This window comes from Xiphophorus maculatus, chromosome 8 (genome assembly GCF_002775205.1).
Source record: "Xiphophorus maculatus strain JP 163 A chromosome 8, X_maculatus-5.0-male, whole genome shotgun sequence".
Taxonomy (NCBI): Eukaryota; Metazoa; Chordata; class Actinopteri; order Cyprinodontiformes; family Poeciliidae; genus Xiphophorus; species Xiphophorus maculatus.
In genome coordinates, this window is record NC_036450.1 from 8,910,866 (window position 1) to 8,935,109 (window position 24,244).

The 24,244-nt window shown below is 37.3% G+C and overlaps 1 protein-coding gene across 1 annotated transcript; it reads left to right on the forward strand.

The window, feature by feature from the left end:
• The first annotated feature begins 460 nt into the window (after positions 1-460).
• On the forward strand, positions 461-22,264 carry LOC102229402 (neural proliferation differentiation and control protein 1-like). Its single transcript, XM_005799655.3, has 9 exons — positions 461-809; positions 11,155-11,301; positions 19,104-19,211; positions 19,296-19,529; positions 19,778-19,844; positions 20,680-20,770; positions 20,925-21,004; positions 21,083-21,182; positions 21,264-22,264. The coding sequence occupies exons 1-9, from the start codon at positions 683-685 to the stop codon at positions 21,333-21,335; spliced, it is 1,026 nt and encodes a 341-aa protein (XP_005799712.1). The 5' UTR covers positions 461-682; the 3' UTR covers positions 21,336-22,264.
• The last annotated feature ends 1,980 nt before the right edge of the window (positions 22,265-24,244 follow it).

Genomic DNA, 24,244 nt, shown 5'->3' on the forward strand with positions numbered 1-24,244 from the left:
TCGATTATTTAAATGATCTGATAAAAAAAAGGATTGTACTTTTTATGCTTTTTTTTAAAGAACTATGCATCTCATTTTCGTTCAGAAACAAGCCTTTTATTGAAGAAAAATAATTAATAAAGTAAATCTGCCATGGGTATGAATAATTTTAGACTTAACTCTCCAACTTCAACACATAGCAACCTGTCTGAAAAATAGTTGTGAAAAGTTAATTTTGACATTAAACATTATCACTAGATCTGTCAAATTCTTTATACAGATCTATCAACACACATTCATTCATCTAAATGAACAGAAATCAACTCTATGACTTTCTGCAGTTGAACTGACGTACTCAAGCAGACTTACTTTCTAATTTACAGACTCGGAAAGAGTCGTGTTGGATTTTACGAGGGAACCCTGAAGGTACCATATCAAACACTTGGCCACCCCTTCCTCCTCCGCCTCCTCCTCCGCCTGAAGCTCCACTATCTTTAGCCCTGCCGCGGATTACGCTGCGCAGTGAGTGTGGGATCAGTCGGACGGCATCCCCTCTGCTCGGTTTACCGCTGCTGTCTGTAACGTCGCGCTTAGCTCTCTTTCTGCGCCACTAAAACCATAAAGCAAAACAGAAACAGAAATAAAGTGATGGGGGAATGACAACAACATTCGTCGGTCCTCCGTCAAGCAGAAGACCCCCAGGATGCTGCTGCTGTTTTCCAGTCCGCGGTGTGGCCACCAGCACCGGGCCTCGCTGCCGCTGCTGTTCGCCGCCGCTTTGCCGCTGCTTATGCTGCTATGTCACGTCCCCGTGAGCGCCAGCCTCCCAGGTAAATACTCGCATTTATTAAACCTAAAGCTGGGCAAGAATTGCCCAAAAGAAACAAAGGGTTACTAGGTCACCTGTTTCCAGTACTGCTATTTATAGTTTAAAAGAACCCCCGGGCCTTTTTGTAATATACTATTTAATTGACACTTATTGTTTATCATGTAATGTTTGTGTGAGCAGGTTAAACCGAGGGAAATGAAAATTCCCTGCCTTGTCGGGCAATTTAATCTGTTTCCTTGTAAGCAGTTGTAAATAATAGACTCTTAAAAATAAATAAAAAAAAATGTAAGGAGGTGAATTTATTAGGTCGGGCTAAGGTAGATGCGAACTTTGCGACTTTTTCACCTGGGTGCTGAATCCAGATAGGTCAGGTTTACAAATGCACCAGTTAAGGCAGACCTTAAATGATGGAAGTCAGTGATAATTTTACAGTGGGATATTTAGTTCTAAAGTTATTGCTTTTCACCTTTTATACAACTTTTTTTCTTTAAATTAGTTCCAGAGGCTAAGACAAAGCTGTCAAATGTTTTTCAACAACGGATACAAAAATAATGTGAATTCTCTATTTACTTTAAAATCCATTCTGCTTAGCTGTGCTGTCACTCTGAGTTCAGGAAAGCTTGTAATAAATGTTGTAGAGAACACTAGGTCATATAGTCAATTTAGTTCATTGTTTTCTCTCTAGTTAATGATGAAACAGGATGTGTTGAATGCCAAGTACAAAATTGATAAACGAATGGAAAATATAATGGAAGGTCAGTGGCGCTGGTGTGACTGGTGAGTTCTGGTTTGGGCCGTATACCATGTAGAGTAGGTTCTGTAATTTTTATAGGTAATTCTATGAACCATGGTAAGCATTAACTAAAATCCAGCAGTGGGTTCTTAAAAGCTTACTTAATTAAATCGTTAAGTTCGAGCTACAAGGAAATCTTGAAAAATCCATCAGTTTATTTATGATTTTGCCCTCTGAGCTGTATGTGGACAGGTTTGTGAGCCACTGTGAGATTTATTAACCCAATTTACTTCTGGGTACATACTGTATATATAATGTGATGGCCTCATGTTTGAACAGACAGGGAAGTTAAGCCGCTTCTCAGCTTTTGGAAAACAGAAAAAAAAAAAAAAATGATGGGAAAAGCAGCAGCTGAACCGTCACTTTTAATCTTTAGCCTTTATCAGACACACAAAACCCCCAGACAGTGTCTACATTAGCACTGAACATTCGGTGACGTAGCATTGACACAGGCTGCAGTGAATTTATCTCAGGTTTAAGCAGCGGTAATTGTTCGCTTTAAACCACTGAAGTCTGCAGGCCATTAATGCGAAATGATGTTAAGGATGAATGGAGAAACTATGAGTCAGAGACTGCAGTGTTTTCTTTTTTGTTTGTTTTTTTACTATGTTGGGCAAGTTTTAATCTTTACATCTGACTTTTCTAAACTAAAATCTAAATATTTGGCCACTTTCTTCTTGGATGTTGTGATTCAAATAAATTTATTTGTGAGAATTGTGGAGCTGACTCTACAATTCAATTGTCCATGTTTATTATGTCCATAAACATGTCCATGTTTATGTCCATGTCCATAAACATGGACATAATAAAACTAGAGTACTAACTGGACACAAGAAATAAACTAGAATCAGTAAGAAGTTCTGAATTAAAGTAAAATAATAATAAAAAAACTGTGGATTCTTGAACTCTGTACTGCAAATACTGTGGATTATATTGTCTGTACTGCAAAATCCTGCTCTGGTTAATGGAATTGATGCAAAAATAATGACTAGAAAATGATATATAGTTTACAAAATTGCAAATAAAAATCAAAGTCAACATCTTTTTGTTCCACCTTTTACTACTCCTACTGGGCATGTCTCCACCAAAAGGAAACGTAGTGAAATTTTTAAATCATGCAACATATATTCTCAACAAAGTTAGTCTGGACTTTGACTAGACCCTTCCATTGTAGCTCTTAACTGTTTAGGGTCCCCGGTGTCAACCTCTGCCAGTTTTTCTTTTCCTTTGCTCTGCTGCCTGTGTTTATATGACTACTTTTCAAATCGTCTCTGACCAGCTTTCCTGCATCTATTGAAGAAACACACTCCCACAGCATGGTGCTGCCACCACCATGTTTTACATGTTTTATTTTTTTATTTTTTACCACATTGAATGAAAAATAAAACTAAGCAGTGATCGTTGAGTTTCTGTTTATGTACCACATTGTATTCCCTTAAGTACATTGCAGTTTGTGATTTGAGGTGACAAAATGTAAAGAGGTTAAAGGGGTAGGAATACTATTGCAGGTGCAGCATAATGCAGAATATTGTAATTATCTCTCAAACATGCTCAGAGATTAAAAGCTGGAGGATTGTGGGTCTTGTTGTCTTTTTCTTCCTGCAGAGAATATGTTCGGTCTCATCGGCTGTCAGAGGCTTTGATTTGTTTTCAACGTGACAACTGTTGCAGTTGAACGCAGCTTGCTCATAACGGCGAGTGGCAGTGCTGCAGTATGTGGGCTATTGTTCGCATATGTCGTGTGGAAATCACAGGAGTGTTGGAGACGGCACATTCTCCCACCATTCTACTGTGAAATAGCTGCAAAGGAAAGCTGTGTCAGTCTTGTAGGACGCACAGTTCCGCATAAAGTAAACAGGCTTAAATTCAACGTGTTTTCTTCTAAAAGAAGAAAATTGACTGTAGATGGATTTATGACTCTGCAGCTGATTCAGTGAAACACTGACATATCATCAAGTGTAAATATGCCATCAAGCTGGTTTCGAACACTGAGATCTGTAGATGGAAGTTATCCAAAATCCCCATTTAAGCAATTGCTTGCATAAACTATGTTTAGTAAGCTCTGAAAGTTCCAGATTTATTGAACATTCAGGGTTTCTTGTATTCTGCACAATCATTCTGTAGCTTTTTATCCAAATATATTTAGTTTTGCATGCTCTTTGTGACTGAAGTGTTTGAGAAGACCTTCTTTCCTCAATATTCTGACTGGGTAGGATCATTGTTGTGCTGCCAAATTTGTTATTCCACAGCCCACTTGGAATCAGTAGGCTTATTACTCAGCGAGCCTTGGCCTGTGGCCTTTTTCCCTCACCAGGATTAAGCTATAACCAGTCACATCCTTAAGTGTCACACTCGGCCTCCTCTTTGCATACACAGTGGCTTTTTCCTCTGAGATTTTTCATTCACCTTTTCTGCCCTGCAGCCAAAGCAGTAATTTACTTTGGGGAATTAAGAGCTGGGAAAGGCCAGACGAGAGCACAAGGAGACATTAAAACGCCTGAGAGTATGTAAAAACATTTACATACTTACACATTTTTATGCACTTAACACTCACATATCCAACGATTTTATTTACTTGTTTAGGTTCAGGAATAAAAACAGAAATGCTGGTCATTTTGCTACTTTGGCATTTTGTGTTTTTGTAGGTTTAGTCATTTCAAACCCAACATTTTTGGGTAGAGCAATGTTTTGTAGAGACCATGTGTCAATTTGCACGGCCCTAAGAACCTTATTAAAGTATTAAATTTAAGAACCAATATGAAGTGGGATGGTTTGGCAGGTGTATGCAAAGCAGCCAATCCAAGAACAACATGCATTTTACTTGATACTGAAAATCTAGCTTCCGCGCTAGCTACGATGGTTTCCACTGTGCTCATTTATACGTATTAAGGTGTACTCAGTGATGGCTGTGGTCCACTTTGAATAACATTTACCAGTTTTAGCGGGGGTCACAGTCTGATTTCATATGTGTTGACTGACCCAAATATGGATCAGAACCTCAATCAATGAAGCTTAGGTGTAACATTCCCCAAAAGTTAATGCCATTCTTATGAAACCAGTATTGTGACTTATCACTGCTCCGATTTAGATATAAAAAACATTGTAATGTCATTGTTGTGTGGGGTGTTTTCAAAATTTTCCCACAGTGTGTGGTTGGTAGATGACATCCTGTGACTGACTACTCCTTTTTTACACTCAAGAAGTCGAGTTTGGAAAAAAAAAAAAGCAAAAATGGTAGAGGAGGAACACTGTCTTAAGCATTCACCCCTAACAGTCCACGTGTGCTGGACTGTTCTTGTCCACATCTTAAGAAACTGAAAGACAGACTGTTTGTAGCACAACTGCTTGTGAAAAGTTTCTCTGGAAATATCCTGAAACTTCAGGAAGAGTAAGAAGTAACATTTTTCTGGAATGAGGAACAGATCAGTTTATCGAGCAAAGTCCTTAAAGTAGGACTTTTAATTTAATTGTGTAATAATCCAGTCTGAGTAAAGTTTCAGGCTAATTGCACAGTTTGGTTTTGGTTACACCTACTCATAACACAGTAATACTAGACCACAGCCAGATACAGTTTCTCGTAAATATCTTTTTTTATGATTAATGTATTTTACATTGAATCTGGAAGTGAGTCAAAAAGTCCAGGCTTAAGATAAAAAAAAACTCCACATCTGGTTTTAAAACGCCTCTGTTATACAGCTCTCTACGCTCTTGAGTTTGACATTGACAGCATTTCAAAAAGAGCTTCATTACAATGGTTTCCTGCTACAGCAGCCAGAAGATGCTTGTCAGCAATGTTGAATTGCCTCATTGTCTCTTGTGTTGTTTCAAAGGGAAAGTCTTAAACAATACAGCTGACAACCAAGGTTGAAAGGTGGTTCTCAAGCCATCACTGTCTCTGGCTGCATCTTCTCCTTTACCAGATATTTAGCTTATTTTTTCCCTCATTTGTCAGCAAACCGACTCATTTGTATCCATCTGAAAACTCAGAACCAGGGGAAACACTCTAGTTTCTGTGTCAGCAGGTTTCAGTGTGTCGGTTTTTGCATGTACGACTACGTGTAGCCACATCCTTACCAAGAAAGCTGCCGTCACATTTACCCAATTCTTAAAAAAATAAAAAAAAAATTGAGGAAGACCTCAACTTAATCAGTAGTGCTCCTGTTCTCTGTCTAGATATCATAGGGTTAAAAAGTCAATCAAACAAATGTTTCACAATTGTTAGTATTCTTTATTTATTCAACTAATGATCCAGCAAGATGATAATTAACCTATCGGTCATGATAAAGAACAAAACAAGATCTAAGATTTATTTTCTACACTATTTATTTAAACCCTTTCAACCTTTAATGTTTGTTGTGGTGTAAGCTGCTCTGCTACACTCTCATTAATTCCTTGCGGTGTAATTATTTATACTCCTAATTGGCTGACTTGACAGAGGTTGCCGCAAAAGAAATGACACAGTGACAAAGAGAAAAGGCAGACAAAGACCGAAGGCATCTTGTTTCTCGTCATTCTTCCGTGAGCTTGTATTCCTTCTCGGTAGCAGATATCTTTAACTCTGTTTTTTTTTTTTTTTTAATTATTATTTCTCAGTTTCTTCTCACCTGAACCTCTGTCTGCTTGCAGAACTGTTGTACTTCCTGTGTCTGTGTGTGTTCATCTGTGCTTTGAACAGGTGCAAAGTTGTGTCCCACTTTCCGCCGGAACGACACAGAGGCGTCCATTGCATCACATGGGGAAACAGCGTCTACACACATTTATAAAAAAAAAACACTGACATGCAGTTTCCATTCAAATGGATGTTTAAATTAAGTTTGGGACTTTCCACAATTCTACGACGGGGAAAAACCATTTTCATTCGACTCTGCAGCGTTCTTGTTCTTTTATTACAAATCTTTATTGTTGTATGGATATATTCAACACTGTGGGATCTGAAAGTTGTTAGATAATTTCCCAGCAGTTATTTAACTACTTACCAGAAGCAGCTGGTTTGGCTGCACATACCAATTTGTCCACATGTGTAAATATTTGTTGCACGCTGTCGTTCCTTGCTGACGTGTGTTACAGTTTACCACACTAAATGATCCTGATGGCTTTCTTTAATATTGTAGATGTCAACTTGAACTTAGATGAAATAATAATTATGACAACAAAACTTCTATTAATAATAATGGAAGTAAAAGATCAAGATGAAAGTTTCTTTTTTTTCCTAAAGTAGAAACTTAATGAACGTTTGAAAATTCACCGAGAGGCTTAAGGTGCCTGGTTGTTGAGATTCTTGCAGAAAATGTTTATTCCCATTTTCTTAACTCATTTTCTGTATGGAGGTGTAATGGTGCCAAAAATGGCTTGAGTGTCATGGTTTTTGGATTATTAAAAAGTCTTACAGATTTCTTCAGTTTTTGCTTTCTTGTCATTTTCAGATAAACACATTTTAATGTTGGATAAGAATAAAAATGCAGCATTTAAAATTATGATTTTATTCATAGGCCCTGAACCTAATAACTGGTTGTGCCACCCTTGATGCCAAAAGCTGCCGCTGCTTGTTTGCGGAAGCTGGCAATGAATCTTTGTTGGGATATTGGTCCTCTGTCCCTTTGCGGAATTGTTTTAATCCGCCCACATTGGAATGGTCTAGTGGTATATCATCCTGGTTAAAATTAAGCCACAGCATTTCAATCTGTTTTAAGTCTTTACTTTGATTAGACCACTTCAAAGCCTTTCTTTTCTGTTTATTAATCTATTCAGATGTGGACTTGTGGGTGTGCTTGGAATTATTGTCTTGCCACATTTATTTAGTATACTTCAGTTTAAGATCAAAAACTGATTGGACATCCATAGTTCCCTTAGCTATCACAAAGCACTCTCAGATCTTCAAACTACCTGAGATTAGATAAAAGCCTAAATATTTTTTTGATAAATTAGGAATTAAATCAAATGTATAGCTTAATCTTCGTTAGCATCAAATATAAACTCTTGGTTAATTTTAGCTGGTATGATATTTTACAGTTTTCAAGTTTAGCAAAACTAATGATATTTGGGTGACCAGACATGATATTTGGGTCACCCATTCTTGTCTACTTTACAGAAATGGTGCCATTTTAACATTAAGTCTCAAACCGCTAGATTGACAAAGCTGTTGAATTCAGCACATTTAGTTGAGATGTACAATACAAAATAATCCACAGAAATATATTTATATTTTGTAAAGATAAGCAAGATGTAACATGTAAAGGACAAAAAACAACAAAAAAACAAGAGGACTGAATACAGCCCTGTGGGGAACACCACAATGCTGTCTTAGTGATTGATGTGGTAAAGCTATTCATACTGACAAAACATTTGTGAGCTTTGATCCCAGTTAATCTAAAAGAGATAAAGCCTGAGCAGAGTTATTGAAAAGTGGTAATTACTCATATCCACCTTTTTAATGAATATTTTTTCTCTATTAGACAGTTCTCTAAAAGCAAGCTAAACAAAAATAATAATAATTTGCCCTGCATAGTGTATTTGTGTTGACTCTCCTTTTACGTACGACATGAGAAAATAAAGCTCATTCAGGCAGGCAGCGACTGGGTTTGCCCCAGCTGAGGCTAATGAAAGCAAACATTTAGAAACAGGCTGGCCCATCATTTGTTTGGTTTTTGTAATTTGAGATTGACGTAGAAACTCCTAAAGCCGAACACAAACATGTCCTTTAGAGCTCTTTATCATTCTGCCCAAGTGGAGATACATTCAGTGGTTCTATTAAGTGCAGAGAAACCAAACTGAGCTCTTTAATGTTTCCACTTGATTTTGAGTGCTTGGCTTACATCCTGTCTGCTATCTGAGTCAGGAAATGCAAACAATGGGAGTTAAAGAATCTCTGCCTACCAATTTCCTACTTTTCCAGTAAAAACAAAAAAAAAAAGTTCTGACCAAAATCACAAGCACACATGACTGCATGTTGTGACACTTGTTCCACTGTAGTTACAGAACAGCTTGAAGGAGCACCGAGCTGCACATGCTTTCATATATGTGTTGGTCTGAGAGCGTAGGTGTTTATAAGGCTTTGTGAGAATGTATGCCACTGTTTTGCTCTCAGTTTTTCTTTTCCTGACTGAGTTTCTGCTGAACTCAAAGCTTGGCAACAGCAGCGGCAGATGGTTAGTAAAGTCTTTTTTTTTTTTTTCCACTTAATTCCAAGGACTAATTTCTGAGTTCCTCTGTTGCATAATGTGCCCTCACTCCTCTTGACTAAACTGAGACCGAACGTTCTGATATGCTTTTGGGATTTATTTTATATTATGTGGTATGTTTTTGGGTCTTGTATTGAGCTGTCTGGGACTTTGTAATTTCCTGTGCTGAAAAATAAAGATCTGTGCCTGTTTGTTGAAAGTAAAGACCTCCCTAACCGCTTTTATGCTGCTTCTAAATCTCAGATATTGATTGTACTGCACCCCAAAGCGTCACCCTTGGGTTTTTTTTTTCTCTCCGTCGCCAAATCTCACAGTTGGAGTGTGTCGGTGTTTCTGATTAAATGCATGTTGGGAGAATAATTATCTGCTTCCCACATGAGTAACACACAAAGTGCTGACCAGAGGTGTTGAGATTTTCACTGCATCATAATCTTCAGGAGAGCAGATATTTTAAAATTTAGGACAATTGCTTTCATAACAAAAAATGAGAAGCGTTAGCGTGTTCACGAGTCTGTTGAAGCGACAACAGAGGCAAAGACAAAGTGAGACACAGGGCCAGAACAATGTTTGCGGTTTCTGTGAGGGTGAGGTAAATCATTAAATTCATCATAGAAACTGCCATATTGACATGAAATTCATAAACATGCTACCAAAATAGTAAAGTGTAATTTTTGTAGATCATGCAGAGACCTATGTCCTCTCATACTTTTATGCCTTCAGCTCACCTCAAAGGTTTTCTACAGTATCTAGTCAGCAATTTCTGCATTGATTTGGCCATATTTCTTGGATAGTTTAACTGCATTTGATGCTTCCAACTGAAAGATTTAAATTTAAGACACCCTAATATTTCAGAAAAAGCATGATGCCTTTCAGTCTGAGAGGATTCAGAGGGGCTTTGGAACAGAAACAAGCCCTCGGTATCATATATCCGCTACCGTACTTAACAATATGGTGCATTTGTCCACGTTTTCATTCTTTCATGTCAAACTTGCATGGAGTGGGATGGAAACAGACAGATTAAATCTCAAAGCTTTTTTTTGGAAGCTCAGGGATTTCTTGTTGTCAGGAGTTAATAGTATTATTTTTTTAATAAGTCCCAAAGTAGATTTTTCAAATTGCACAGCTGCCTCTCACCTCAGTCAGGTCAACCAAAGACATGGAAACCCAATACGCTGCTATTTTTAAGTTCCCTCTATTTCTCTTACCAAAATAGGACTACAGCTGAAAATTGCATTAAAATCATATTTTAAAAGAAAATCAAGGAATTGAGTTTGTTTCCTGCTCTTGGCACAGTAAATGATAGATGTTTATTAGACATCTTAAAATTTAACTTAGACATCTGCTGATAAATGTTCACTTTTAGCCCAATTTTATCTTTTATTAATTTATGCATTACTTTCTTAATCTTATGAGAGTATTGATACATTTTCAGTGAGGAAATCAATGACTTTCTGCATCTTGTGTGACAATCGGGTTCAGGGCAGGAAATGGTTGCTATAAACTAATGTTCTAAATTTTCCCACAGCCACATTAATGACTAATTATAACTATAAATCAAGGAAGTCTTCTTGTGACCATGCGCAGAGAAGAAGGAAGGGAGGAAAATGGAAAATCTTCAAAGCTTTGTTTAAAAATGCAAGCAAAGTTTTCACTTTTGAGAAAGGAAGGGAGCGACTACAGAGGGAAGCTGCAACCAAATGTCAGGTCTAGCACAAGGCTGGAGAACACTGACCTCATCTTCTGTCTCTCCCCCTCATATCACTCCATGCTGCATCTGTTATGACAACGTCTACGCCTGCTGTGCTGTTCACCTTTAGCTGGGCCCACCACACTGCACCGCAGTGCTCATTATCAGCCTCTCTCTGCCCTCTCCTGTCATACACACCTGCTATGACCTCAACACATGCCTGGGTTCTCACCAGCTGTGTGTGCTTGTGCATGCATCTAAATTAAATTCATTCAGATAGACAGTAATGAGGCCAGGTGATTATCTGAGCCGATAGTGGGAGAACATCAGTCTTTATTTGGGTTTGACCTGATTAAACCGGCTGAAGAGTTTTGCCATGATCACCACACTGCAGTGGAGAGATTTTTTTTTTTCTTTTTAATTTTCATGTTCTTTTTGGTGAATGTGTTTAGCTGAAACCGAATCCGAGAGGTTTAATATAAAACACGTTGACGCTGCTTGTCAGGAACTGTGACATCAGCATGCGAACTCTTCAAGGTGAGATGTTTTTGATTTTAAGATAAAAGACGCCCACAAATGAGAGAAGAGACTTGCAGAGTTGAGTCACATCTTATTCACAGGACTTTTGGCGCCGCGTCATCTCCTGTGCAGTTCTTAAATTTTTTTTTTGTATGTCTCTCTCCCTTAGCTCACAAAAAGTGCCCTCCGCCGATAGACTGTGCCCAGCAGAGACGCCACCACTGCCACCCACCATCGTCTGACTGCGGCTCCTGCCTCTTCCCGTTTCGGGAGAACGATGAAGGACACTGTATGCCGAAGACGCACCATAAAAATGGTATGAACAGAAAACATCAGACACTGTACACTTACACACTCTGCATTCAAGTATCTTTTAATAACAATAATATAAAAACAATAATAAATATTAATTATTTTCATTCCTAATTTTATAATTATCGTTATGGCTATTATTGTAACGCGTATGTTCTTTTTCGAATTAAAAAAAAAACTATTGATCCCAAAGGGAAATTAAAAGTCTTTTTTTTATATATAGTAATTAATAAGATTATTAATTATTCGTCCCCCTAAGTGCAGACCAGTGTCTGTTAAACTGAAACTACCTGTCACAATGGTTTTTAACATACTTACAGTCAGATATGTGGAAACAATTTGGAGACATAGTACATTTTTTGTCATAATAAAATATTAATATAATACATATGAAACGTTATGTTCCAACAGGCTGAGAGGATAGAATAGAATAGAATTCAACTTTATTGTCATTGCACTGTCACAAGTACAAGCAACGAGATGTAGTTTGCATCCATCCAGAAGTGCTCTACGAGATATAATATTTATTTACAGATGTACAAGACTATGTATGTATGGACTATAAGGGGTTATAGCAAGAGATATAGGTATTGTGTATAAATACAAATATGGGAGCTATATGCACAGATTATACAGATTATACAAGAATGTTAGGGAATGGATTATAGATAAATAATGGCAGATAAAATTTACAGGTTGTATGTGTGTGTGAAGAAAACAGTCCGTGATGTGTGTGTGTGTGTGAGGATAGTCCATGTGTTATTGTTGTATGAGAGGATAGGGGAGTACAGTCCTTATAGTTTATGTTTTATGTCAGGAGGCGTTCAAAAGCACGACAGCTGTGGGAAAGAAGCTGTTCCGGTGCCTGGTGTAGAACTAGGTGCTGTCCCCTTTATAATAGAGAAATACACAAAGCATTTCTCCATTAAATAAATTTACTTCAAAGATTTTCCCACAATTTCCTGTGTGGGGTTACGCTACTGCAATAAAAGCTGAATTTATTTTAAGACTATGTACACACCTTTATCAGTAGAGCAACAGATGTGGCCAATGATGCATTTATACTAAACTAGTGAGGATGTTTTTGAGACGTGAATATGTAACAGCAGTGGGGCTCAAGCAGTTTATTGTCCAAATGAAAACCAGTTCTCTATAAAGCTAAGCCATGGCCGCCCTGTGCCTTTTTAAGCATTTAAGCATCTATCAATTCAATTCAGCTGCACTTGCTTCTCTGTTCAGCTGTCATTTCATCTGTGTTTTTGGTTGTTTTTTTGCCTTTCCTTCCTTTTTCCCATTTATGCCTCTCCCAGCTATAGAGCATTTTCAGCATTAATCCTGCTCTGTCCCTGCTGTGTTTTCAGCACATACACATATATGCACCGCCCCCACACTGGCAGCCTTAATCACTGCAATAACATGTTTCTCTCTCTCTTTTGCCCTTCATCTTCATCCCTGAATTTAATATCACTCAATAAAACAGCCAGGCAGTGGAAAAAAAAAGTCATTTTTCTGATTTCTATAATAGTTTGTGCTGCGTTCGAAGCAAAACCTGAAATAGAGGAGACATTTCAAAATATTAAAGTAAAGTGGTTTGCCTCAATATAAACAACATACATTTATGTCATTGGGGGTGTTGAACCTCTGCAGGGTTAATGAATTGGATGGGAGTGAGCAGTAGGAGATGATCCAGGAGAAACTTGACTCAACTAATTGCGAACCATCAGATTAAAAAAAAAATGTTGGGTTGAGCAGGAGAAAAGTTCATGTCATACAGAGGATGAGGGGATTTTTTTGTGCAGCACTATGAGTTTGTGTGTGTGGTATGAATTTGGTACATCATGCAGACGTTTAAGCTGCGTAGTGGTTACATAAAGTCTTTGGAGACTACCGAACACTCTGATCCGCTCGGGAGAGTGACTCTTATTTTCACACTCGCCACTCAGACCCACGAGGTGGTGTTCTGAACAGATGAAATCCTCGCTGTTTCCTTTAATTACTCAGATTCGCACAAAATGATGTGTATTTGCTTCGTCAGAGGCATCGTACGCCTTTTGACGCGTCAGAAAACAATAAAGAGTTTCAGGCCAGCTCCTGGCGTGGTACAGTTAGGCAGCTTTATTCACTGCCTGGAAAATATCACATTGGCGCCAACATTCATGCCAGATTATTGAAAAATAAATCACAAAATTTCAACTTTGTTGCTTAGTTTGTGTATCAGTGGGAGGTGGTAATTAAAGAGCTGTGTTTCTGATCCAGGATGCTTCTGTCATCATTTTAGTTGAGCTCCACCCAGATTTAAAGTTTGTTTCACAGCTTATCAGGCTGCTTTCAGCAGGTTTTATTGTTGGGAATCTGTAACTTCTGTCGTCATTCTGCTGTAAAATTCTCAGAATTAGAAAGAATTTGCAAAACTGTTTATTTCTGATTCATGGACTGTCTCATTTAACAGTAAACACTTAATTCAGTTTTTTGTCAAGCACCAATTAACAACAACGCCTTCTTTACAAGCAGGCAAACGGCTCCAATTCAATGTGCTCAAGAATTGACCTTGAGCGCATTTATTCATACACAGATTTAAACACCTCTATTTTCTGAATTAAGCTGTACAAAAGGCCTTTTTATTGACACCAAACTGAAGTAAATAATTTTCTGTTCCACAGCCTGTGCTGTGGTGAATGTCCAAAACGTAATGTTTGTGTGTGTGATGATCAGATTCTACTAGTTTAGATCAGTTCCATCTTTCCTGAGAAGCCAAATGAACATGCATAAAACAAGTTCTGTTTTATTCATGTTTTGGGATTGTGTGCTTTGAGAAGATAAACAAATAGGGTGTAAAGAATACAATTAATTTTTTGGTCCATCAGTGGCAGGGTGAGAGGCATGGATTACCAGTATAGATACACTCATGTTGTGCAACAATAAATGCACCAAATATTCAGAGTTCACAACATATTTCATGTTATCAGCTGATGGATGTAGAGCATTCACAGTAAGGGAACAGGTAGGCAGAACTGCCATTTTAAGCAGGAGCTGCCTGTGTTTGTCATGGAGGCGTTCACTGCCATTAGTAAACAGATAATATGCCTCAAAGCCATGTCTTCTGGTTAAAAGCACAAACAGAGCGACAGAAGAGGCATTCTTTAAAAGCAGCTGTATTATGTACATGGTGAAGGCAGGGCGTGAACAAAGTGGGTTTCTGGTCTTTTACAGAGTAGCTTTTGTGTCCTTTCTAGCTTTTATCTCCATCATCCAGTTTGTTTCCCCTTTCATGTTATTATCTGTCGGCGTCTGGCAACTGTTGGACTAACATGCAATTGCCATAAACATCCAGCTGCAGTTTGGTAACAGAAGATCTGAAAAATGCCTAAATGAAAAGTCTTTGTGCAATTTTATTGCACCATATATTAAAGCCGTTGTTTTATCCTCTCAAGGATTTGATTATAATGATTTCAGCTTGAAAAGACTCTTATTTCACATATTGGTTCGATATTGTATTATCTTCACTAATCTACTAGTTAAATCTGAGCTTCTTTATTCTAAGTTTAACATTGATCATCACATGTGATCAGTTTGAACGTTTTAATTTACACTTTGGCACAACTGGGAATTACAGCTGCTAACATTTTTAGCTGGTGTTATAGAAAAAGGAAGGTGCCAAGTGTATTTCATTAGCACCTGCTAAAGACGATTATCTCCTTGCTCAAAGTAACAAAGTGAATGAAAGTTACAGAATTTTAATGGTTATTAGCATTTGACAATATTTATACAGGTGTTTTGTTTGTTTTTGGGTTTTAAACGTTATTTAAGTGATATGGATGTGTGTTTTTGTTTTCATTTAGTTTGTCTAGCATTCCATAGTCTTTTTGTAGATACGATTGACATTAAGATTTGGAATCGATCAAGATTAATATAGTGTGGAAAAATTTGATTTGAAATGTGTATAAATTAAAATCATCTATTCAAGTTCTGGCTAGATGAGTGGATCAGGCTGAATATGTAATTTTGACATTAAACCTCCGTAGAAAGCCTTGGTTTTTCTACAAAGGTGTATTATTTTTGCAAAGCAGAAGTTGAAAGGCAGGTGAGGCTGTTTGCAGTCATTCAGAGCTGTGCTCTCAGCTGTGACTACCTTTATTCGGCTTTTGGGACACCAACTCAGATATACGGCACTCTGTCCAGCCAAGAAGGAAATTTCATTATATAGTTCTCCTCTCTTTTGTTCTGATACCAAAACACATTAAGTTGTAATTGAATGTCTGCTTTCTTTTAACTCAATGGTTTGTAGAGATTTTCTATAGACTCACTGGAGAATAGAGGTCCATCTAAAGACTTGGCATAGAAAAGTTTATTTTTTTTCAGTAAGTCAGTTCAAAAATGCAGCATATATAGATAGACATATAAGTCATATTTATCAACCTGAAGAGAAATAATCGACTGAAATATATAATGGCATGTGAAATAATTTTTTATAGTTTTTAAATATTATTGATTACTCTAAATCAAATTTAAACATCAATCGGTAGTATATATCTTTAGTTGGATCATCAAATAGTCCTAATTAAAAGTTAAAAAAAATCTCCATGTTGATTGTTGTTCTCTGATTGCCCGCCAGGTGGCAGCAGAACATTATTGCGGTGATTAGCTGGTGACTTTTTTTTTTTCCAATTAAAAATAACAATGTTACTCCATATCAAAATCAACATTTTAAACCACTATTTATTTATTTAAATTTAGCTCAATATTTGTTCAACTTTCATACGTTTTACATTTTTGGAAAAGGACTATACATGTATAAAGAAATTAGGCTTAATTGATGGCATGGTAACTGAAAGAGGTGCACAGTTTCAACCTTATTGAACAGAATTAATCAGTGATAAACCAGAGATATTCTTGTGTTTTCCTTTTTATTTGAATCGGTATATGTATCTGTTCAGCTTCGGGGCAAAATATTGCCAAAAACAAATTTTAAAGCAGTCATTATGGTTGGATGATTTAGTTTGAAATATTGTTAATTTTAGAATTACAGATGCACCAATCTAATCTGCCATAAATCAGAAGATCCCAGTTTTGACCTTTTTAAGCTTATGAACATATCACCCAATAACATCTGGATAGTTTTGCAGCTCCTTAGTTTTCTCCACTCACTATCAAATAACCTCTAGCACATTTCTTCATTTTTTTTTTGTCTTATTGTCCTTTGGAAAAATACAATTTGGCCCAAATAAGAAATCCGTTTGGGCCAGAAAAGCTAGATCAATGCATCATCTAATCACATGAGGGTTTATTGTAGTTGATTGCATGTTGCAAATCTTGATACTTCTTAACAGGAAGAAGTAAAAAGGTAATGCATGTGTGTATGGTTTTTGGTGGAGCAGGAAATGTGAGTGGTTTTTAAGTGGGAAAAGACAACAGCGTGTGTGACACACAATCCCTGTTGAGATGTTTAGTGTTTGTTTGTTGTACCAACCTGCCCCCCTGTGTGCTTCCCAAGAGGGTATGGGGTCATTATCAGGCCGGTGACAAAACTCTCCATCTATAAGGAGAGGTATGTATGCTGTACACAGCCTGTACTTTTATAGGCGACTTCTCTGCAAAGCTCCTTCTTTTTTTTAAGCAACATTCAAAACGTCAACAACAAATGCGTCGCCTCGTTATATTCGGACCTGTATGCAGCCAGCACACAGGCACAGTTGGTCGCGCTCAGCCACCTGCAAAGTGCAGATGGCGCATCTCGCCTCCACAGACACCTGCCATGCAGTGCACTAAATGGCCATTAGTGGAGGGGGGTGAGGAAAAAAACAAAGCAGTCAGTGAAAGTGCTGCTATGTCATATCGAACACTTTAACTCAGCCAGATGGTCAGCCTTCTGGAGTGAAAGTGACACTGTAATCGCCACCATAATTTAGGTGGACACTTATTTTGAAAGAGTTACTGGTCACCACTCAGTTGTATTTTTTTTTTTTTGATGATTATAATCAACAAAAGAGCGAAAAGACAGGATGTTTTTATTTTAAAATCCACTTTAAGTTTACGTGTTTCCTCACCGTCTTTGTCAGCGCTAATAATAAATACACGTGAGGCTTTATGGAGGGAAATAACTCTTTGATGACCTCCATTACCAGCAGGCTTTGGAGTCTATTGTAACTGCAACAGGACAGGCCCGGTGAGGCCGAGGTTTGGCTGATTGCTCCGGGGACATCCCCCGCCCCCTGCGGTGCTCCTTCCCCTGGCCACACACACACTGTGGACCCCGGTCGCCCTGGAGCCCGTGGCTGTCCCACTGGAATGCAGTTTGCTGTCTGGTGCAAAGGGCTGTTAACAACAGTTTAGTATTGTCTGGCTTTTTTTAACCAGCTCCTCAAACAAACAACACACACAGGCACACTCCTTGTCCGTCATTATACACGTAAGATGCTGAAAACACCTGTGCATTCATGTACGCATGCTTAAACCCAAATGTGTGTCTTTCCTGAGTGTCTCTTTTATCTAAAGTCACTGCGATAATGTAAAGATGGTCTATATTTTCCATGTCTGTTTAGAAAGTTTTTGCTTTATCTTGTTTAGCTAATAAAATGACACTCATGTTTGTAATATTTTAAGAACAGATTCAATATGTTGTTGTTTTTTTTAATGAAGAGACACTTATTGGTCAAAACAAATCAAGTAGATAAGTAGATATCAATTTACCAAAGTAAAATGGGACAAGGATTGAACATTTTAAGATAAATATTTTAAAAAATACTCAAATATGTTAAAAAGTAAAACAAATGGCAACAACTAAATTCATAAATAGATGAATTTTCAGTATCAACGGCTATGAGCCACCATAAATAAATAAAACCACAGCCTCTGTTAGAAGCAGCTCAAAACAGCCATAAACAAAATACATAGCTAAATATAATTAGAAATAAATTAATGTATGAACAATATTTTGATATATTTTTGGTTTAGCTGCTTTATAAAGGCTTAATGAAACAATTTACTTTCTGTCTTTCCTGTTTTCACTGTGATCTTATTTTTGGAGATTGTTTTAACACAAAATGCACTTGGGTAGTTTTTATCTTCTAGTTAAACCTTAGTTTGTGAGCAAACTGTACTTTTTTTTTTTTTACTTAAACTCTGAAAAGGTTCTTAAATATCTCTGATATGGATCCCTGATATGGATCCATTCTGATACAAGTCTCAGAGCTTGAACAAGATATCAGAAGCTTTTGATTTTTCTGGCTTATTTGAAGTTTTGTACTGATAATTCAGTTATTTTGTTATACTGATTCCTAGGGGGGAAGAGCAGTAAATCTGAGAAAATGGCAAGACATTTCTTTTTGTTTTTCTTTCTTTAGTTTAAATTGTATTTCTAAATTTAAATTAAATATAGAAAACATTAACAGGAATTTATTATTACAGGAAACCACAGCAAGAGTGAGACAGTTTCCCCCTTACAGTGAATGCAGCATAATTCAAAAGTAAATTAGGAGGTAAATAAAGATTAGAAAGGTGGGTTTCCTCCACTGCTGGGGGGGAATATGTGGTATTTTTCCACTGGGATTCGAAACTGCTGGAGGAACCTAGGGCCCCAAACCTAAACGTATAAATGGGTTTGAGCCATTTATAAGTCGGTCATGTTATAATTGACCTCAGCGGTCAAAAATGTGTTTCCAAAGACAGAAAATACATATATATTTTTTTAATCTCATGAGTTCTATCAAATTTAAAGATTTCATATTAAAGCGTTTTAAGTTTAAAGAAGCATGAAAGTTACTTATGAACATAACTGAAACTTTAAATGTTTTTTGTTGGCTGGCAAAGTGAGGACCTTCACTGATTTGGACGAAGAAATAGATTTCCTTCACTCCATCATAGAAAAACAGGAAGTGTCGAAGATAAAAACAACAAAAAATCAACCACAAAAAACGGGTAAGAAATCAGCCACAAATTCAGCAAGGTGACATTTATATTATAGTTGCAGAAATTCATCTAAATCTCTGTCTGACCTTCCAGGTTCCATTTCCTCTCCGGCGGATCTTAAGGACAGCAGGACAGGGGCATCTGAACAAAAATCCCAGAATAAGAACCGACTGTCGGGGGAAATCCCACGTAGCACCACGGCAGCTCCGATACCCACGGGCGCCGCCGTTCCCAACACGCCAACCCCGCATCCCAGGTTCACTGCAGCTGATGGCCGAGCTGGCCCTTTAGTTGTGCCCCATCCCAAAAATGACACCATCATTGTCAGTGAGTGTTTAACTCTTTATTAGCAGATATTGTTAGGACTTAAATCATACGGATCTCTTTTGAAGCAAAAATACCTTTCATACAGTAGATATTAAATCTTAACCAAATCTCTGTTATGATTATAACTGCTAAAGAATTACTTTTTTTAACTATATGAAGAGTCTCATCTAACTTTGTATCAGAATTTTAAATTCTAGTTTATAAATGCTTAATAAATTATTTCCTTCTTTGTGTTCATTTTTCTGCAGTCATAATCTCGCTGTGTGTTATTGTGGGCACCGTGTGTGTGATCTTGGCTTCTGTCTGTTACGTCAAGTAAGTATAAAGAAAGGCAAAAACTATACGATGTTATTGCTCCGGTTGGAAGCAAAGTGTTTAGTAGAATTCCTTATGAAATATTGACTCTTTCAAACAGTTTTTATTCCAGAGCCAAATGATGATGGAACATGAAGCTTCGCTGATTTTTCCCCCCTCAAAACTCCGCATTTTTAATTACTTGAAACATTTGATTAGTTTGTTGTCATTTTAATTATTTTTCATGAAAGGCATAAAGCTAGATTGGCGGTCAGTCAAACACAGTTGGTTCTTTTGGCTCATTCACTGGCATTGCTGAATTATATTTATCAAACTTCCTTTTTGAATGGATTAAGCTTAGAAGTCTGCCTTTGAATAGTACCCACATTTATGAGGAAATCTAAAATAAAATGTCTTGTTTTCAGCAGATAGATTTGTTGTATGATTTAGGATATTTAGTGACATCTGCAGGTAGTTGTGCGTACTGCATCCAGATTGCTCAAATTCCACAAAATGTTATTCTGAGATTTAAATTCTTCCACCTAAATACTATACACTGGCATCTTGAATGTATTTATTAATTAGAATGAGAAATCATTTTTATGTGTACTGACTAGAGACAGCTTTTTAAGCATGGCTATTCTTTATTTTAGTTGCCACTTTCTCTCAGACTGTATTGAAATGAATGCTTGAAAAAAAAAACATGTCTTAACACTTCATGCTGACTGAAATGAAAACCATAAGGAGTTTAAAATGTATCAAAAAGTCAGACTTTAGAAATCTTCATAATTTGAGGGAAAGTATGAGAACATTGCGCCTAAGTTGATTCTAAAGTTGATCATGACTCCCCCTGCAGGCTGCGCACAGAATCACGCCTAGCTGAGAAGGTGGACTACCCTGCTTTCAGAGGACCGAGCGTTCCTCCAACTCCAGCCAACGGTTCATCAGTAAGTCCCCCCTCACCTCTCTTCTTTTTTTCCCCCACTTCATCCTTATTCTGCAAAAACAAGATGTACAACACCCCCACCCCACTCTACGCATCCAGATTTCAGTTACTAACATCATCCACACCTCTCTCTCTCTCTGTTTTGTCCCCATAAGACACTTGATAAGACACTGGCTGAAAACGCTCAGATGTATCACTATCAGCACCAGAAACAACAGATGCTGTCAATGGGAAGGTACGTTTCCCATCTCTGTCTCCACACAGCCTTTTGTGGTGTTTTTGCCATAACTTACAATCTCCATTTCTCAATCAGTCACAAGCCTGAACAGAAAGGGCTCGACGCTGAGGCCACATCGGACGAAGAAGAAGTAGGAGGTGGCTTCACAGTGTACGAGTGTCCTGGACTCGCCCCGGTGAGCACGCAAACACCTGAACCCCTTCAAATGATTTCTGATTGGATGTTTTATTGAAATGCTTATCATCTTTCTTTCCAGACTGGAGAGATGGAAGTTAAAAATCCTCTGTTTGATGATTCAACTCTGGATTATCAGGGGATTCCTAAGTGAACACTGAACATTCACGCGCGCATACAAAAAATTTCTCTGGAAGAAAGCTCCTATTTTCTCTCTGCCTGCATGGAAATCGAGAATGATATTGTGGAAATGATTGTTTTCTCATCCGCCTTTTTAACACATAGGCCCCACTATGGCTTTTTAATGCTACAAATATGTAATCAGTTCCCTGTTAATTTATTCCTGTCAATGTTGTAGAGAAACTCTATCTTTTAATTTAATTTTTGTTGATTTAAGTCGAAGTCAAGCTAGTGTTAGTGTTTTGTTCTGTTTGAGTGTTTGATTCTAAGTTAATCTCTTTATTCTTTCTTTATTTTTGCAGCTATTTCCAAAGAATACCATAACAGATGATATATATCTATATGTGTATATATATCACACATATACTTAGGAATATACTACTAACGCAGATACCCTCTCTAATTTTGTTTTAACAGATTTCATATCAGTTTTCTGTAAAAATGCATCATAAAATGGTCATTGAACTGTAACTGCTGGTGTTGCTCATGTATTTTCCTGTCCTGTAGGCTGCACATGAAGATTTTGAGATGATAAAGTATAGATATTAAAGTTATATAGGTGAAAATGAAGTACTTAATGCTGTCTTGCATGGTTTGACTGTATTGTTTTAGTCATGGCGAAGCTTCGATGGATCGTTCTGCCTCCATGTGTGTGCGTCATGTTGCCAGTGGAGGAAGGAAAAGTGACTTTCCGAGCACTTGAATGAAATTTGAGACAAGCTGTACCTCTAGATGTTTTACTGGCAATCATAATGATCCTGTAGTGTCCCTCTTTCCAATCTTTGGGCTCAAACTATCTATGTGCTGCAAAATGTACATACAAAGAGTGAGATTGTTCACTTTTTATAGATATTTGTACATGCAGACTAAAGATTGAAAATTAAACTTTTTACCACATGTGGAGGAAAAAATGAGGTTTTCATTTTGTGCTTGCCATAGTTTTCATATACAGTGTCACAATGCAGTCTGGAAAAGTTTGGAATTTGTTGTCGGTGTTTCTCAGGTCTGGATAAGTGTGGGGAAATATCTTTTATTCTTTCCTTCCTTCCTTTTGTCACCCCACCCTGCTATATTTAAATTTTCTCTTGCTCATGTATGTACTTATACTTTCCTTGTCCTTCCTTCTTTCATTCAATTCTTTTCTTTCTATCCTTTTTATATAGTTTATTACTATTCCTTCCCTCATTATTTGACTCTATTTAAAAATGAACACAAATAACTGAAAACTGTTGAGTTTAATCTGAAATGTTTGCATAACATGGAGTAACCCTCCATTTTAGCACTTGTAGAAAAACATGGGTAAAAGATGCAACAAATAACAGATGTATATAATCCCAGTTGTAATATAAACATGTTAAGTGTACAGTTTGATTGCCTTAAAATGTGTTACTCTAGTTGTTTCTATGACTATTTTTATTACATTTGTATAATCTCACAATCAGAGATTTATAAAACTACAACCTCTGTTTATTTTTGATGAAGTCATGCTAATGCCACATTTATTGGCACTCCTAATATTCCTATAAAAATCAAATATCTAAAGCTTTATACTTTTGAGTGTCTCTTTTGAGGTAAGAAGAGTTTCTAGAGATTTCTAATTGAAAATCTATTACATTCTGTTTCCCTTTTCAATTAATATATTTCACAACTGCCAACAGGCTTAGTGAGTGGCTGAATTTACTCTTCTTTCCACGGCTGGGAAGGAGGGTGAAAAATAATCTTCAACCCTCACTGTTAGAGGACTACAGCAAAGAAAGCCATTTTCAAAAACTATTTTCTACATTATCAGACACTGAATTAGAAAAAAAAAAAAAAGCTGAAACGGACAAACAGCTTCAAACACAGATTTATCTCAAATTCTGCAGTTTTTGTTGCACTGTTGCTGCATAAATGATAACACTTCGAAACAAGTGTGGAAGCAACATATTAAAAAAGAGACCCTACAAATTCCTCTGTTATTTTATTTTATTGTGAAGTTGTATGTTGATGGGGAGGGGATGGGTCAGTCTCCCTTCCCCATTGAGCCACATGCCAAAGGCCACTTAAAGCCTTTGTGCTGGTGGACAGTGGAAGGAAGGCTGGCCCTTCCTTCCCTCGATGGAAAGAAGGGCCAGCCCACTGGCCCTCGATGAAAACCTGGGTGGGGTGGAGGTGGAGGGCATGTGAAGGTGGGTGTCAAAGGCAGGAGGATCGTTAGGGAGGAAAATCAAAAAGCCATCAGGCCTGTTTGTGGGGGATGACTGTGCTGCTCAACAGGAGGGACAGGAATCCAAGTGTTGGTATTTTATCAGATCGGGAGCAAAATGAAAGCTGGAATCTTTGTCACAATTCCTGTATTTGCTACCTGGAATTGCAAGAATGACAAAAAATGTAGTCTTTTGATGTGCTTTTTTAGCTGGTGGTAATCATTATTTTTGAAGTAATGTCCAAAAAACAAGATGGCTTAAACTATGTGGGCCCATAGAAGTGCCAATTAAGTATCAGTAAAGAGCATAGCAAAAGACGAAGGTAACTAAGTGAAGTAAAGTTAAATCAAATTTCCTGTTTGCTTGAGGTATCATATTGGTAAAATTTAAAACAGAAACTTTTTCTCAGACAAAATGAGAAAGAGAGTTGGACATCCTCTTGATCCTGCAATTATATAAGAAACTTATTCTAGGAACTTTTAGACAGGTTTTCCTAGTTGGTAAAAGTTGGGGCAAGTGTGTATTCCTAATTTTACAGCGGCAGTCTTATCAAAAAGGCACAACTGAATCTCAAAATTCATCAAATGATCTTGGATGAGGTTTATCTGCAACACAGGAAGGTCATCATACTTGGTAACTCAATAAAAAGGGAGCAGGACATGAACTAGATCAATACATTTCTTGTCACCATGCTTCC

Excerpts from the sequence above, each read along its gene's own strand:
- LOC102229402 (XM_005799655.3), top strand. The coding sequence starts at position 683 with ATGCTGCTGCTGTTTTCCAGTCCGCGGTGTGGCCACCAGCACCGGGCC. Across the intron at positions 11,302-19,103 it reads GAAGACGCACCATAAAAATG|TGAGGACCTTCACTGATTTG; the intron begins GTATGAACAGAA and ends TGGCTGGCAAAG. Across the intron at positions 20,771-20,924 it reads CTCCAGCCAACGGTTCATCA|ACACTTGATAAGACACTGGC; the intron begins GTAAGTCCCCCC and ends TGTCCCCATAAG.